General features: G+C 38.3%; 1 protein-coding gene across 4 annotated transcripts in view; it reads left to right on the plus strand.

The window, feature by feature from the left end:
- The window catches only part of PLEKHA1 (pleckstrin homology domain containing A1), a 64033-nt gene extending 56130 nt beyond the window's left edge, over positions 1 to 7903 (plus strand). For 2 of the 4 annotated variants that reach the window (XM_039465282.2, XM_039465280.2), the window contains exons 11-12: positions 2467 to 2556; positions 5146 to 7903. In XM_039465282.2, coding sequence (XP_039321216.1) covers positions 2467 to 2556; positions 5146 to 5460 — 405 coding nt within the window. In that variant the 3' untranslated portion in view covers positions 5461 to 7903. Of the gene's footprint in view, positions 1 to 2466; positions 2557 to 3791; positions 3863 to 5145 lie in introns of all 4 variants that reach the window. The other 2 variants (XM_074383026.1, XM_039465281.2) reach the window with 2 other exon arrangements.
- Positions 7904 to 14600: the final 6697 nt, after the last annotated feature.

Here is a 14600-nt window from a genome sequence, read left to right on the forward strand (position 1 = left end):
ACATAAGGTGGGACTGTTGGCCATGCCCTGAGGCAAAACCTTCCATTGATATCTCTTCACAGGCTCTTTTAAAGTTAATTGCGGGAAGGCTGAAAGCGAAACGCTTACAATCCTCTGGATGGAGAGGAATAGTAAAGAAACAGTCTTTTAAGTCTACAATAACTTTGTAGAATCCCAGAGGTATAGCTACAGGGGTTCCAGGGTGCCCAGGGATATTAATTCCAGCCAAACTTGGTTATACTCATTTTTTTTAATACCACAAACATATTTATAAATGAAAATGTAGCATCTCCATAAACAGCTGAAGCTAGACTACAGACAAAATTGGCAACAAATCTGATGCACTGTAAATTCAAGTTCTCAGGACAACAAAAGTGATTAAGCAAGACCTCAAGTAACAATGTTAATGCCATTTACAAAGGAAAAAACTGATACAAAAACATTCAAAACCTGAACATCACTTGGCATGTAAGGGGAAAAAAAAAGCAAATTAGCTGAAAGGTTCATAAACACAAGGTCTTATTTACACTACACAAAGCTCAGGTGTTAGCCTTGAACGTAACTTTCAAAATACCTTCAAATATATCCAACTCAGATCACAGAATTTTGGTATCGAGCCGCTTCATCCTCAAGATCATCCCAATCAATACCTTCGTCCTCTGAATTATTGGCTCGACTGGCTAGCCATACAGTCCTCTTTCGATAATTTGGATTAGCTAATTTTTGTTTAAGGCCTGTGGCTACACGTTCAGCAAATTTCTCTAAGGAACACACAGGCCCACCGCTTTCTGCGGGTTTTTGTTCCTCTTTACCAGAGTTGCTATCAAATGACATTAAGTCAGCTTCCCCTGACTTTTTCTCCTTGCCCTCTTTGGGTTCTGGTTTTTCTAAAACTAACGAATTTTCTTTTAAGGGGGGGCTTTTATCAGACAAATTTTTGCATGAGTCTCTCAGGCAAGTTTCCCCCTGGGTTATGAGATTAGCAATAACTGGATCATCATGTTTTGGGGTAATGATCTCATTTATCAGATTCCAGTATGAGAAAGCAATTACAGGGACCTTTTGAAGCCCGAAAGCATCATAATAATCTTTTAGGGCATCCCCTACTCTTTTCCAACATCTTTGATCTATGGTTCCTTCTTGAGGGAACCAGGGGCAAATGCCCTTAATATAATCAAAATATTTAATTAATCGGTTTACTTTCACCTTTACTCCTCGTGTCTTTAATGCTTTGCTGAGTCCTTCTACAAACAACTCATGCTGACCTATTTCCTGACCCATAATATCGTCGCCCACTTACCAGAGAGCAAGGCCACAGCAGGTTCCCATGGTGACTCCTTCTCTGGATTTCTTCCTTCCTTCGACGCCAGCTTCGACGACGTCCCTCACGGTGTCCCTCTTACTTCGAGCCCCACGTTGGGCGCCAGACTGTCCCAACCTGCAGGACAACAACAGGAGCTCGAAGGGAGAGAGTGGGGATGGATGTGCAGGAGACACGAAGAATGGAGACAAGACAGGAGTCTGATCAAGTCTCGTTTATCGTTGCTAAGCTCACAGCTTAAATAGGCACAGGCAGAGAGGCGGGGCAAAGGAAGCTTGCAGTTGGGAAATTCCGGCCTTCCTTAAGTTTCAAAAACTGAAACTTACCAGCAGGAAACAGAAACTGAAACATTTGGAGAAACAGAAACTGAAACATTACTGAAACTTATCAGTGGGGAAAACAGGAAACTGAAACTTTACTGAAACTCATCAGTGGGGGAAACAAAGACTGAAACTTGTCAACAGGAAACATTAACTGAAACTTATTGGCAGGAAAACAGAAACTGAAACTTTACTGCAGCGGGGAAACAGAAACTGAAACTTGTGCAAACCGCAACAGATCACAAAATGGCGGCTATTGCTGCCCACATAACAGATTCTAGAATATAGAAGCAAGAGACGGTATCTCTGTAACCCCACTTGGGGCCTTATTTAATTGGATTTAATTTCATAGTAAGATTTAAAATTCACATTAAAGCCAGACTTATCTGTCAATACTTGTTGTAGGATTTAGGGTACTACTAGAAATTATTTCCAGAAAAATAGTATGTAAAATAATGTCAGAATTTTAAAAAATTGTGCAACTACATAAATCTTGTAGCAGATTCAGGTGGTCTAGTGGTAGAGTGAAATAAGAAGGGTTTTCTTTGACTTCCTCTTCTCGTTTTCTCTCTGGAGATATTCATTGACACCTTTTGGGGGGTCTGATCTTGACACCGAAGTGCTCAATTTATGTCTCTGTGAAGATTTAGCAAAACCTGTTCTTAAAAAATGATTTCTCAGTTTTTTTTTTTTTTTAAAAACAATTGCCTTAGAGTGATTTTGTTGGTGATAGTATTTAAATTATCAAAATAAATACATGGGCTTTATAAAAGTAGAAGCTGATTTTGAGGAAAAATTGACTGAATGAGATCTGTTTTCCTTTAGGCTGATAGCCCTGAAGAGATGCACAGCTGGATTAAAGCCGTCTCTGGCGCCATTGTAGCGCAGCGGGGGCCCGGCAGATCTGCATCTTCTGTAGGTTTCCTGCTCTCTGGGGCGATACTCCCTTGTGTCCCCCATCCTGTCGCATTGTTTTCCTTCCTGCAATCCATCTGGTTTCTTTCTTTATTGAGATTTATTTGCGTGTTGACTTTTATACCAATTGGACTTCCAAAAAATAATGCATTTTTAATTTAATGCTTCCTTGTAGTGTTACATATATATATATATAACTTTCTGTGAATTGTATTGTGTTAAATGCACAAGCAGGGCAACTAAAGAATGAACGTTTCCTTGCTTTGTCTTAGGAGTTCTTACTTGTCAGTAGGTCTAGATCTGGCATAATTTGACAGATGCTTAGTATGGTGTGTGGCCTGATCATTAAGACTTTTAGTTGTAGCATTACACAGTTTTGTGAACACCTTGAGTTCCACTTTACTTCCTCTGATTTCAGTTGAGGTTTTTTGTTTTGTTTTTTACCTTTGGCTTCACCATGCCGTAAGCTCTCTGAGCAGCTGGGACCTTAAATGCAGTTCAGTGCTCCCAGGGTTTCCAGTTCATGTTTTCACTCTCATTTTAAAACCTGCCTGAAAAGTCTGCCTCTGAAAACCACCATAACTATCTCTGTGGCAGTATGATAATAAAATTGAAATACAAATACACGTTCTACTCTGAAATATTTTTTAAAAAGATTTTTATTATGTTCAAGTACATAAGAATTAGATTTGGCTTTGGAATACTTTGGCCAGTGATCTCAGATCTGAAAATTCAAAGTATGTTAAAATGTAACACTGCCATCTGCAGAAAATAGTCTTGTCCGTAGCATGATAGCCTTTATTATCTAGATTTACTATGATATATATGATAGATACTTATACTTTTAATATTTTTTTCTGATACTATTATAATTTACTGCCTTTTATTTTCTGGTAGTAGTAACGACAGATAAATAGAAATTAATGTTTCTGATTTCTTAATTGTTAAGTCATTCTCTTTATATCCTTTTTGAAATATCCAAGAAATCATTTTCATAGATGTTCATTTTGTAACTGCCTGTATTTTATGTGACTTTTTCAGCAGTCAAGTATGAGACTCTCTGCAAAAACAATGTCTGTTGGGAAGAGGAAAAGTTGGAGAAGGATGTTTGTGTTTTGTGCTTTGTGGTGGGGGCAAATTAGACTATCTAGCTATGACTGTCAGCAGAACTTTCTCTTTTCCTCCCTCTACCCAGTATAGGTTAACTCTAATCTTAGCTTTGCACTGTGTTCCAGATGCGGCAGGCCAGAAGGCTGTCGAACCCTTGTATACAGAGGTATACATCAAGAACTGGTGAATGCAGCACGTATGTGGGCTCTCACGCAAACGTGCCTTCTTAGTGGAGGGCCCAGACTTACTCACTACTTACAACTGATCATAGAAAGTTGAGTTAACCAAACTGCCTTTTGCAGTCATTGTAACTGATTTTGTCAATACTAACGCAAACTGTTTCACTGTAGTCATCAGATTGGAGATATATATATATATATATATATATATATAAAAAGAAAAAATTAAAACATACAACTTTACTAACAGAAAGACATTAACGTATAAAAATTAATATACTGAACTGCTGCAAGAGTTTCAATTTCTTTTATGTACTTTAAGATTTTTAAAATACTACAACACTTACGAAATGCACCATTGTTCTAATAATATATGCAAACTAATGCATGCATATGCATTAGATAAACTGTACCTTACTATAGTTTGCATGGCATTTAAAAATCTCTGAAATTTAGCCATCTAATAGGACTCTATAGTGTTTTGGTAATTTGTAGCACTTTGTTTTCAAAGCCACTAGTATAAAGGAATATAAAATGCTAGTATATAGCAGTGTATTTAGAATGGCCATATTTAAGGATATCTTCAGAATCGATCTATTTTGAAGCACATTGAAATTAACATTTACAACTGATAATTATTTCACCACAGTTTAAAATATGATTAAATGTGTACCCTTTGTTACCTTTAAAATATTAAGCCATAGGAATATATGACCTATTCAGAAGTAAAATTAAATAAAAAATGAAAAGACTGTGCTATTATTGGTTGCAGTGAAATACAGGGAAGGAAAATCTAAGTTTTATCAGCAAAATAATGTTTGAAAGATGTTGACTCATGCTTATTAAAGAAATATGGCCTTTCGTTGTCATAGTCTATATTTGCTTTCTAAAATATGTGGGATAATTCCTAGTTTTGACTGAGAATATACTCTAAATGATACAGCTGGGAGGTTCTCTTTTAAACACAGTTCAGTTGCAGCTGGAACACTATATTTCAGTTTAGGTTGGCTGAATCTTCAAAGTGTCATAGGCTGCCAAATTCAGCTTTGGTGACGGAGCTGGTTTCCTAGTGGAAATGGTTTTTGGCTATCATCGCTTTAAACTCACCTCTAAAAATGCATTGCTTTGGGAAAGAACTTGCACATTTATGCTGCATGGCCTCTGCTTGTGCTTTGTGTGTGTGTGTGTGTGTGTGTGTGTGTGTGTGTTTTGTTTGTTTTTCAGAGGATCAAGTCTCACACTGAGTGACTAACCCGGTCAGTAGTCATGGACTGTGTCTGACTGCCACTCCTTTTTGCAGGAGCATCCCACCGGCCCTTCAGAATCCAAACACGCTTTCCGTCCCGCCATCGCAGCCGCCACCACCTCACATTCCACAGCCTCTCGCAGCAACTCTTTGGTCTCAAGCTTTACCATGGAGAAGCGAGGATTTTACGAATCTCTTGCCAAGGTCAAGCCAGGGAACTTCAAGGTCCAGACTGTCTCTCCAAGAGAACCAGCTTCCAAAGTGACTGAACAAGCTCTGTTAAAACCTCAAAGTAAAAATGGCCCTCAGGAAAAAGATTGTGACCTAGTAGACTTGGATGATGCGAGCCTCCCGGTCAGTGATGTGTGAGGCAGATGAGCATGGAGCTTGCCTGCCTCTGCCTCCTGTTTCCTTTGGTGAGGCTTCTAGCCAAAGATGATAAAGGGGGAAATGGTTTTTAGTGTGGATGTTATACTGCCTCTTAGGTGTATTCTTTATAAGCTGGTAAACCAAGAATCTAGGGAGTGGCCAAACTAAATATAATTTCTTTAAAAAGAAAGGAAAAGGAAAAATCCAAAATATCTCAGTGTCATCTGTCTGAAGCATTGTGTGTTCTCATTTGGGTAGTAACAATGTGTGTGTAATATTTTTTCCTAGTGATTTTGACAGTTTAAATGTTTAAAACTTAAAACATGAAAAATGCTGATTAATTACTTTGGTCATTTAAAAAATGCTACTATGACATCTGATTAAATGTTCAATATTACACATCCTTATTGATCACTATTACCAAATGAAATATTGCCAGACCAAGATACCTAAACTCATGATGTCTGTGGTGCTGTAAAATTTATACTGCAGTGTGGACTATGTTGCAATTACAACCATTTTTGATGCCCTGAATCTTGAGGTGAGTTGCAAATTTTGCAAAGAGGATATTATTCGACCAACAGTAAGGGTTGTGGGTTATACTGGGGTAGAGAAAAGGGGAAAACTAGAATTCAAACAACTCCGTCTTAGATGTTTGTTTGAAAAAGCTTAATCAGGCCTTGGAGCAGTCAGTGCTTTCTTCAGCAAAAATTATTTGGTAGGAAATTTTTGGGAGATCTGATTTTCTTATAAAAGTTTTGTAAATAGTTCTTATTTCTATATTTGGATCGGTGAAAGACCTCAAGTTTATATGTAAAGATGTAACTGCCCTTAGTCATGAAATTGTTGTGACCTCCTTTTTGTCACTGATAACCTAGATTCAAGTGCCTGTGTTTTTTCATCTTGTTTAGGAATGGTTTGAGATTCATATGCTAAAAAGTCCTCCTACATGACTGGTTTTAAACATTGAGATAAAATTAATTTTCCGTAGAATAGTTTAATGTGTTAAATAAGATAGCATTTTATGTTAGAGATACCAGAATGCTGGTATTCTACTACCTGTGCAATATGTGTGTTTTAAAGAAAACAAATTTGGGAATACATTTAATCATGGGCATATAGATCTAAGCACCTCTCTAAAGAATTCTTCATTTCTGGTGTTGAATTATAGACCAGTTTGAGTAAATACTGGTTTTTTGTTTGGTTTGGTTTTTTTTTTTTTTTTTTTTTTTTTTTGAGACAGCGTCTCACTCTTTTGCCCAGGCTGGAGTACAGTGGCGTGATCTCAGCTCACTACAACCTCCACCTCCTGGCTTCAAGCAGTTCTCCTGCCTCAGCATCCTCAGTAGCTAGGATTATAGGCGCATGCCACCACACCTGGCTAATTTTTGTATTTTAGTAAAGATGGAGTTTCACCATGTTGGCCATGCTGGTCTTGAACTCCTGACCTCAGGTGATCCACCCATCTCAGCCCCCCAAAGTACTGGGATTACAGGTGTGAGCCACCACGCCTGGCCCATAAGTACTGTTTTTGTGGTTCCGTCTTAAACATTTGCTTTAAAAAAACAATCTTGAATTTCACATGCTGCTATTTTTATATTTTGCCATTTTACTGTACTGTTTTGTTTTGAATTCATACATATCACTGAAAATTTCTCTTTTTCATTTTCTAAGATGACTTCTTGTCTGAGACAAAAATTTCCTACTACAACAGTGGGGTCCAGAGGTTAAGCTCTATTAGAATTATATAGTATCCGTTTAAAAATCTGTATGCATAAAGAGTATACCACTCAACTTTTTTATTCATAAGCTAATATTTTTTTAAAGTTAAATTTTTTTCTCTTTTGCAGCTACATTTGAGAGTGATAAAGAGATTTTAATTATCACTTTTTCTGCTGATATATTCACTATAATGGCTTTTTTGAAAGTTTCTTTTTCATAAACACATCCGAGAAATCTGATATAGACACTTTGCAATATTTAAGAACCTAATGCTGTTTAATTTTGGTACAGCTTCCATACTGCATGTTCATTTTAGCATATTTTGGTATTTGCAATTTGATATATTTCATGGTGGTAAAATATTAGCTCTATTTTGGGACATTTTTAAATAGAACTGTCCTTGTTCAGTAGCATAGGAAAATGTTCTTCTGATTGTCAGGATCTCCTAATATTTATCTCAATTCTTTTGTAAGTCTATGGAAATTATTTAATTATTTTAAAACTTACACACTTTTCTGGTAAATATGTCACATCTGAGTTCAAAAAAATTACTTTGAATACCTTAATATTTGCTGCATTTTTTTTCTGTATATATAACATGTCTTCTTTCAAAATGGGAATATATGTGTGCCTCCCAACATTTACTGTTAAAGTCTGTTATCTTTATATGTCAAACTGGTTGAACACTGTAATGACTTGAGAATAAACTGCACAGAGTTTATTCTGACTTATTTCTCATTTTGTTTGATTCGGCTCTTGTGTGAACAAGTAAATAAAATGATTAGGGATGTGTTTGGTTAATTGACTTCAATTTACATATTTAAAGACAGACTAATTATTTGGTAATCTTTGCAAGAATAAGAAACATCAGAACTGAATTCTTAAGGCATCATTTCATGTGAAATCATAGAAGGAAACTTTTTTTTTTTTTTGGGTAGGGGAATGAACTTGCTCATTTTTAAAAATTAAAAGACATGTTCTCAAAAGCAAAATTACAATATGTTAGCCCTAGAGCATAGTGTGGATCATCTGGGCTGCTTATAGGGCTCGGTGATTATTTAGACGGCCTGATATAAGACAGAGCAGAGAGCATCTTGATCTCTGGGCGGGCAGTTGAGATGCACTCATAAACTATGCCAGGTGTTAGAGGCTGCTCCTTGGAAACGTTCCCTGTTGGTGATAAACGTCCCATGTCTGTTGCAGTGAACACCACATACAGGGCCTAGTGCAGTGCTTGGTGCACAGGTAAAGCTTCAGTACTTCTCCACTGAGTGAGGACAAGACATTAATGTACAATGTGTGGACTTCACACATTACACAAAAGTGTATCCCTATTTGCTTTGTTACATAAACCATACTTTTGAAATTCTGGAATATTCTTTTCTTAAAGCAACTTGCCTTCAAGATTTGAGATACCGTCTTTTGCTTGTAGTATCTAAACCCTTGTCAGATCCTGCTGCTTTTCCCTGGTATGTTCACACGTCCTCTGAAATTCAGCCAGGAATGACTTTGAACCAGTATCTCCGCTCACCTATTCATATCCTGTTGGGGCTCTCCTGGATTACCCTATTCCTGTCATTGTGCAGGGTTAAGTATCAAAGTGAACATCTTGATCTGTTACTTTTTCCTCAAAAGCTGAATGACATCTTAGGCCAAGCCCCCACCATCAGTGCTAACTGAGATAGATTGAGACTCTGGAAAGGAAGAGGCTTTGCCTGGTCCATGGGGCATGTTAGCAAGGAGGCTGCAACTGTTGGCTTCTCACTGAACTTGGGAGTATCACTAGGATCTATACCCAGGGTGTAGCTAGAGTAATTAGCCAAATATACCAGGTTGCTTCCTAATAACCTATGGGATTCCACACCTCCTCTCCAAAACACATTGACTTGGTATTCTTGTTTTTCCTCAGTCTCTTTCTGAAGGCCATTTGTTGTGTGAAATGCTTTCTTCATCTTAGCCCCTCAAACCTCTGTTGAGTCAAACGACTTGGGGAAACAGCAGCTTAACGTACTTGGTGTATGTGTTCTAACATGCTGCTCCTACAAATTGGTGGGACACATTTGCCCTAGAATGCAAGGATCTTGGGGTTGTGTCAGCGCTTCGCCTGTAAGGTTTTCTGTAGTTCTCTTAGGCCGTGGATCATGGATACATTTATGTTTGTTACCCCTTTGTTGCAGCATGCTCAGCACTTCAAAAAGGGGAACATGTATTTGGTTCTATTTAGGAAGAGCTTTGAATTATTTCCGACAAACTCCTTGTTCTACCCTTTTCCCCCCTTCACACTACTGCACTTGACTAGTCTTAAAAAAAAAAAAATTTCAAAATTTTACAAAAAGAAGAAAAAAAAAACGTGCTCTTGCACGTGTAACCCATGTTTTCTTGTTCTCACCAGCCACGGGAGATGATAATAGCCTGGGTAACAATTTCAGTCATACTTGTCCAGGAGCCTGCTTCCTTGAAAGTGACTCATATTCCAAGTTGTTTCTCTCTTTCCCATTGGGTCTTGGACACCTGATAGTTGCCGTCGTGTTTGTCCACTGCTGCTGTGGTCTTGTCGATGTTGCTCCAAATAAGTGGCTGTGTTGTATGGATGCATAATTTTTATTTAAAGCTTACTCCTGGACACATTTTGTCCATTTTTAAAAAAATCTAAACTAGTTTGACTAGTAGAATTAGGGTAACAGTACATAGTTCAAACAAAAGTATTGCCTTTTGCATTAAAAGTTTCTTTTTGCCTAGTGTCTCATTGGTCTGAATATAATGGCTGTCTTAGACCAGGCATCCTGGGACCTGTCTTCCACTCTAGTTCTGCCATATCTGAATTGAGGCAAGTGTCTGTGTTTTGGAACTTCACTTTCTATGTTATGTAAAATGGAATTGGATAAAAGCTATCTATGTCTTGGTAATTATTAACTGATGCAACTTACTTTTTTTCCTTTGAAAAGTATTTTTAATGTTTTTGTCCTAAACCCAAAATAAGAAGGAAAAGTTGTAAACATTTTTGCTTTAACAAAAAGGAGATCCCTTTCTTAGCAATTCTTACACTTCTAGTTGCAGTTCAGGAATTTTCTGTAAGTGGTGTTTGTACCTTTATCAAAAGCTCTGTTAACAGTTGGTAAGGCAAGAAATATTTGTATCAAAAATGCAAAGATATCACAGCTTAATACCAGATCTATGGGTTAGTCCATATAGGATTTGTGTATGTTGTCTATTTTTTAAATATTTCATGTGAACTGTATGTTTTAAACCTCAAGACACACATTGAGAATATTGCTGATTTGAGGTTAGCATTTACAATTCTGATTGATTAAATCTTTGTATATTTTGGTACATTTAATAGTGTCTTACTGTGGTATATTCATGTAGTAACAGCGCCACCTTCTGGTTATATCATTGCTAAATTTACAATTTGGTGTTTATTGCCCTCATAGAAAATTAGAGAAGATATGTGATTGCCTAGGATAGTTTTGAAATTAATGTAAAATTTAAACCAACATATACAAATTATAAATTTTTTATGTAGACATAATTGTAGGTTCACACAATTCTAAGTTATAAGAAATAAAACTTTCAAAATGAGAATATTTAGTATTTGGTCCTATTTGGAAAGAGCTTTATTTCCAAGAACTTACTTGGGTTTAGAAAATAAAGTTTTGGTTTTTCAAAATTATGTCCTACCTGTCAGTTTCTATTTCTGTAAGAAATACTATAGAACCACATGCCTGTTGCCCCAGCTATTCTGGAAGCTGAGGCAATTGGAACACTTGAGCTTAGGAGTTTGAGACCAGCCTGGGCAAATTAATGAGACACCATCCGCACCCCGCACCGCCCCCCCCCCCAAAAAAAAAGGAGAGGAAAAGATACTATGTACTCTTTACTCAGAGCTTTCCCCAACATCTTGAAAAACTGTAATACAATGTTATAACCAGGATCTTGACACTGATACAGTCAAGATGCAGAACAGTTCCATCATCACAAAGGCTCCTCTTGCTTGTTCTTTTTATAGTCACATCTATCTCCTATTCCATAGGTTTGGAAGCAGACTTAGTCACTTGCTCAGAATCACATTAGGCTTGAAATGTATCTTTCTGATATCAGAGTTTGGGGTCTTAACACACTACTACTACTGTCTCAGTAGAAGTCTTGAAAACTGCCTTTTAAAGTATTACTTCCAGATTATTAAATGAGTTCAATCTATTTTCAACATTTCTAGAACCATACTATTTCAAACAACAGATTTCTTTGTGCATACCTTTAAATTTAACATTTGAGAATCGATCGTAGTTAAGTATCCGATTATAACTTCCATGAAAGAGTTCAAGCCCTGACGTTTGATAAATAAGGTTACCAGAATAAGGTAAAGAGTAAATAACAGATTAAAATAGCTTTAAGATGCTGGATTCTTGCTTTGGAAACAGCTGTAGGGCCTAGTTATAAAGATAATCACTTGGTGTAGGCTACCAGGTTTTTTCCATGTGGAGAACTTTTGACCTGATGGAGTTGGTTCAGTTGATGTCTTCAGTGTACGACATGCACCACACAGGAGGCCTAAGAAGATGACAGTGTCCACAAGGAATCCGCCAAGAGAAAATACAAAGTAATATGTGATAAAATCTGGCATGGAAAACTACACATCAGAGGCCAGGCGTAGTGGCTCAAGCCTGTAATCCCAGCACTTTGGGAAGCCGAGGAGGGTGGATCACGAGGTCAAGAGAACGAGACCATCCTGGTCAACATGGTGAAACCCCGTCTCTACTAAAAATACAAAAAATTAGCTGGGCATGGTGGCGCGTGCCTGTAATCCCAGCCACTCAGGAGGCTGAGGCAGGAGAATTGCCTGAACCCAGGAGGCGGAGGTTGCGGTGAGCCGAGATTGCACCATTGCACTCCAGCCTGGGTAATGAGAGCGAAACTCCGTCTCAAAAAAAAAAAAAAAAAAAAAAAAAAACAAAAAACTACACATCAGAGACCGAGGTGGCCCATGGGTGATGGTGTGGGTAAGGTAAGTGCTGTGACGGAGAGGGCCTTTGCAGGGTCCCAAGAGAGAAAAAGGTACTTCTAAGTAAAAGCCATGTGACTATAAATTTCTGAATTGTTTATTTGGGGGGCCCAAAATGATAGAGAAATTTAAAATTGTTCTCTTAAGGATCCATTGCCTCTTTTTCCCTTTTTCCTCCCAAAATGTGATATGTATATCTCTCCTACATGTTTTCTTTAGGAGGCAGGAAGAGACGGGGCATGGGGGATTTTCCATGGTAAGGAAGTTGCCACATCAGCTTTTTTTTTTTTTTTTTTTTTTTTTTTTTTTTTTTTTTTTTGGTACCTGTCTTTGGTACCTTATCTTCCTGATACGAATGTAACCTATTCCCTGTGAAAACATTTATTATTTCCAAATAGGGGCCTTTGGTCCCAAGTGGCATCTGTTTCTTGATGGCTTTCACATACGTCATGTTCATGGTCTTGGTTCCTATTGTCACTCATGCCGCCTTTTCTTCCCATTTGCTTTTTGCCTGTCTCTTTTGAAGGTGGAAGATTTTCCAATGGAGCAGATGTGGCAAGTGAGAGGAAGGGAAGAATTAAGAGTACTGACAAGTTTTTTGGCCTGAACAACTAGAAGCCGCGAACTGAGATAGCAAAGATGGCAGGTAGAGAAGGTTTGATGGGAAAAATCCTAATTGCAGTATTGATCACAGTGTTGAATGTTAGGCTTGACATATCTGTTAGGCATCCAAGTAGAAATGGCAGGCACTTGGATATGCAAATCTGGAATTGAGAGACATCATTACTGGAAATAAAAATGTGGGAGTCTTCAGGGTACTAGGTGCTGTTTAAGGCTTTGAAACTGGATGAGATTACCTTTAGAGAGAATGAAGATGAAAGAAGAAAAGAGCCCTGGAGTACTGCAATATTAAGAGCTTTGGAAGAAGAGGAGGTAGTAGCCATGATGAATGAGAAGATGTGACCACCACATCAAGAGTCTCTAGAGTACATGGTGCCTCAGAAGCCAGGTGAAGAAAATGAAGCAAGGAGGAGGTGATCAGATGTGTCGATCAAGGTCAAGGTAAGAGGCAACTTGCTGCTTGTAGGTCAAGGTAAGAGGCAACCTGAGAAATGCCCATTGTGTTTGGCAGTGTGGACAGTGCAGATGTCATTGGTGATCTTGCCAGGGCTTGTTGTGGTGGAGTGGTAGGGACAAATAGAAGTACTTTTGAGGAGTTTTTACTGCAAGAGGACTGGAGAAAGAGGATGGTTGCTAGTAGCAAAAGTAATCTTTTCTTCTCAAGATAGTGGCTTGGCCAGTTGCGGTGGCTCTTGCTTGTAATCCCAACACTTTTGGAGGCCTAGATGGGAGGATACCTTGAATCCAGGAGTTCAAGACCAGCCTAGGCAACGTGGCAAAAAAAAAAAAAATACAAAAATTTCTACAAAAATACAAAAATTATCAGGGTGTGGTGGCGTGCATCCGTAGTCCCAGCTACTTGGGAGGCTGAGATGGGAGGATCACCTGAGCCTGAGGCGGTTGAGGCCTCAGTGAGCTGATTGTGCCACTGTACTCTAGCCTGGGTGATAGAGTGAGTCACTGTCTCAAAGGGAAAAAAAAAAATGAACAAAAGATGGTGGCTTATTTGTTGATGAAATGAGCCAGTAGTAAAAGACTGATGATGTAGAAGAGTCCAGAATTGTTGGAACAAGTCCTTGAGGAAGGGAGATAAGTTGGAAGCTAGTGTACAAGTGCAACTCTTGACTTCTCCAAATGCCCAAGTGTTTATCTGTGGCAGGAAAGCGCAGTATGTGGTGCAGCCACTGGTTAAGTGGGTAGATGTGGAGGGATAAGTCTCTGAAAGTCTGTTTGCCTTAGTAAACTAGGAAACAGAATTCTCAACTGCAGCTAAGGTAGGGAAAGGTGTGAAAGGCATGAGGAGAGAAGAGAAGATGTCTAGGACTGTGGAGAAGGAATGGTCTAGGGACATTTAGGGTATTCTGAGCAGCACTGAGAACCCACTGAGTTCTGTGTGTGTGGTGAATGACTAATTGTAGTCATTTTTGTCACGCTCCAGAATTTAGTGGAAAAGCCTCCAGTACAGGAGTGTCCAATCTTTTGGCTTCCCTGGGCCACATTGGAAGAAGAATTGTCTTGCACCACACATGAAATACACTAACATTAACGATAGCTGGTGAGCTAAAAAAAAAAAAAAAATCACAAAATATCTCATAATGTTTTAAGAAAGTTTACTAATTTGTGTTGGGCCTCATTCAAAGCCGTCCTGGGGCCACATGTAGCCCGTGGGCTGTGGGTTGGACAAGCTTACTCTATTGGTTCCCCATGAAGCGTGCTGCTGCCTTTTGGGCTGAGAAGCATTTTATCAGGTTAAAGAAATGGCCAATTATTCATATTTTATTGAGTTTTTTTCTTAATG

Source organism: Saimiri boliviensis, chromosome 12, assembly GCF_048565385.1.
Source record: "Saimiri boliviensis isolate mSaiBol1 chromosome 12, mSaiBol1.pri, whole genome shotgun sequence".
NCBI lineage: Eukaryota > Metazoa > Chordata > Mammalia > Primates > Cebidae > Saimiri > Saimiri boliviensis.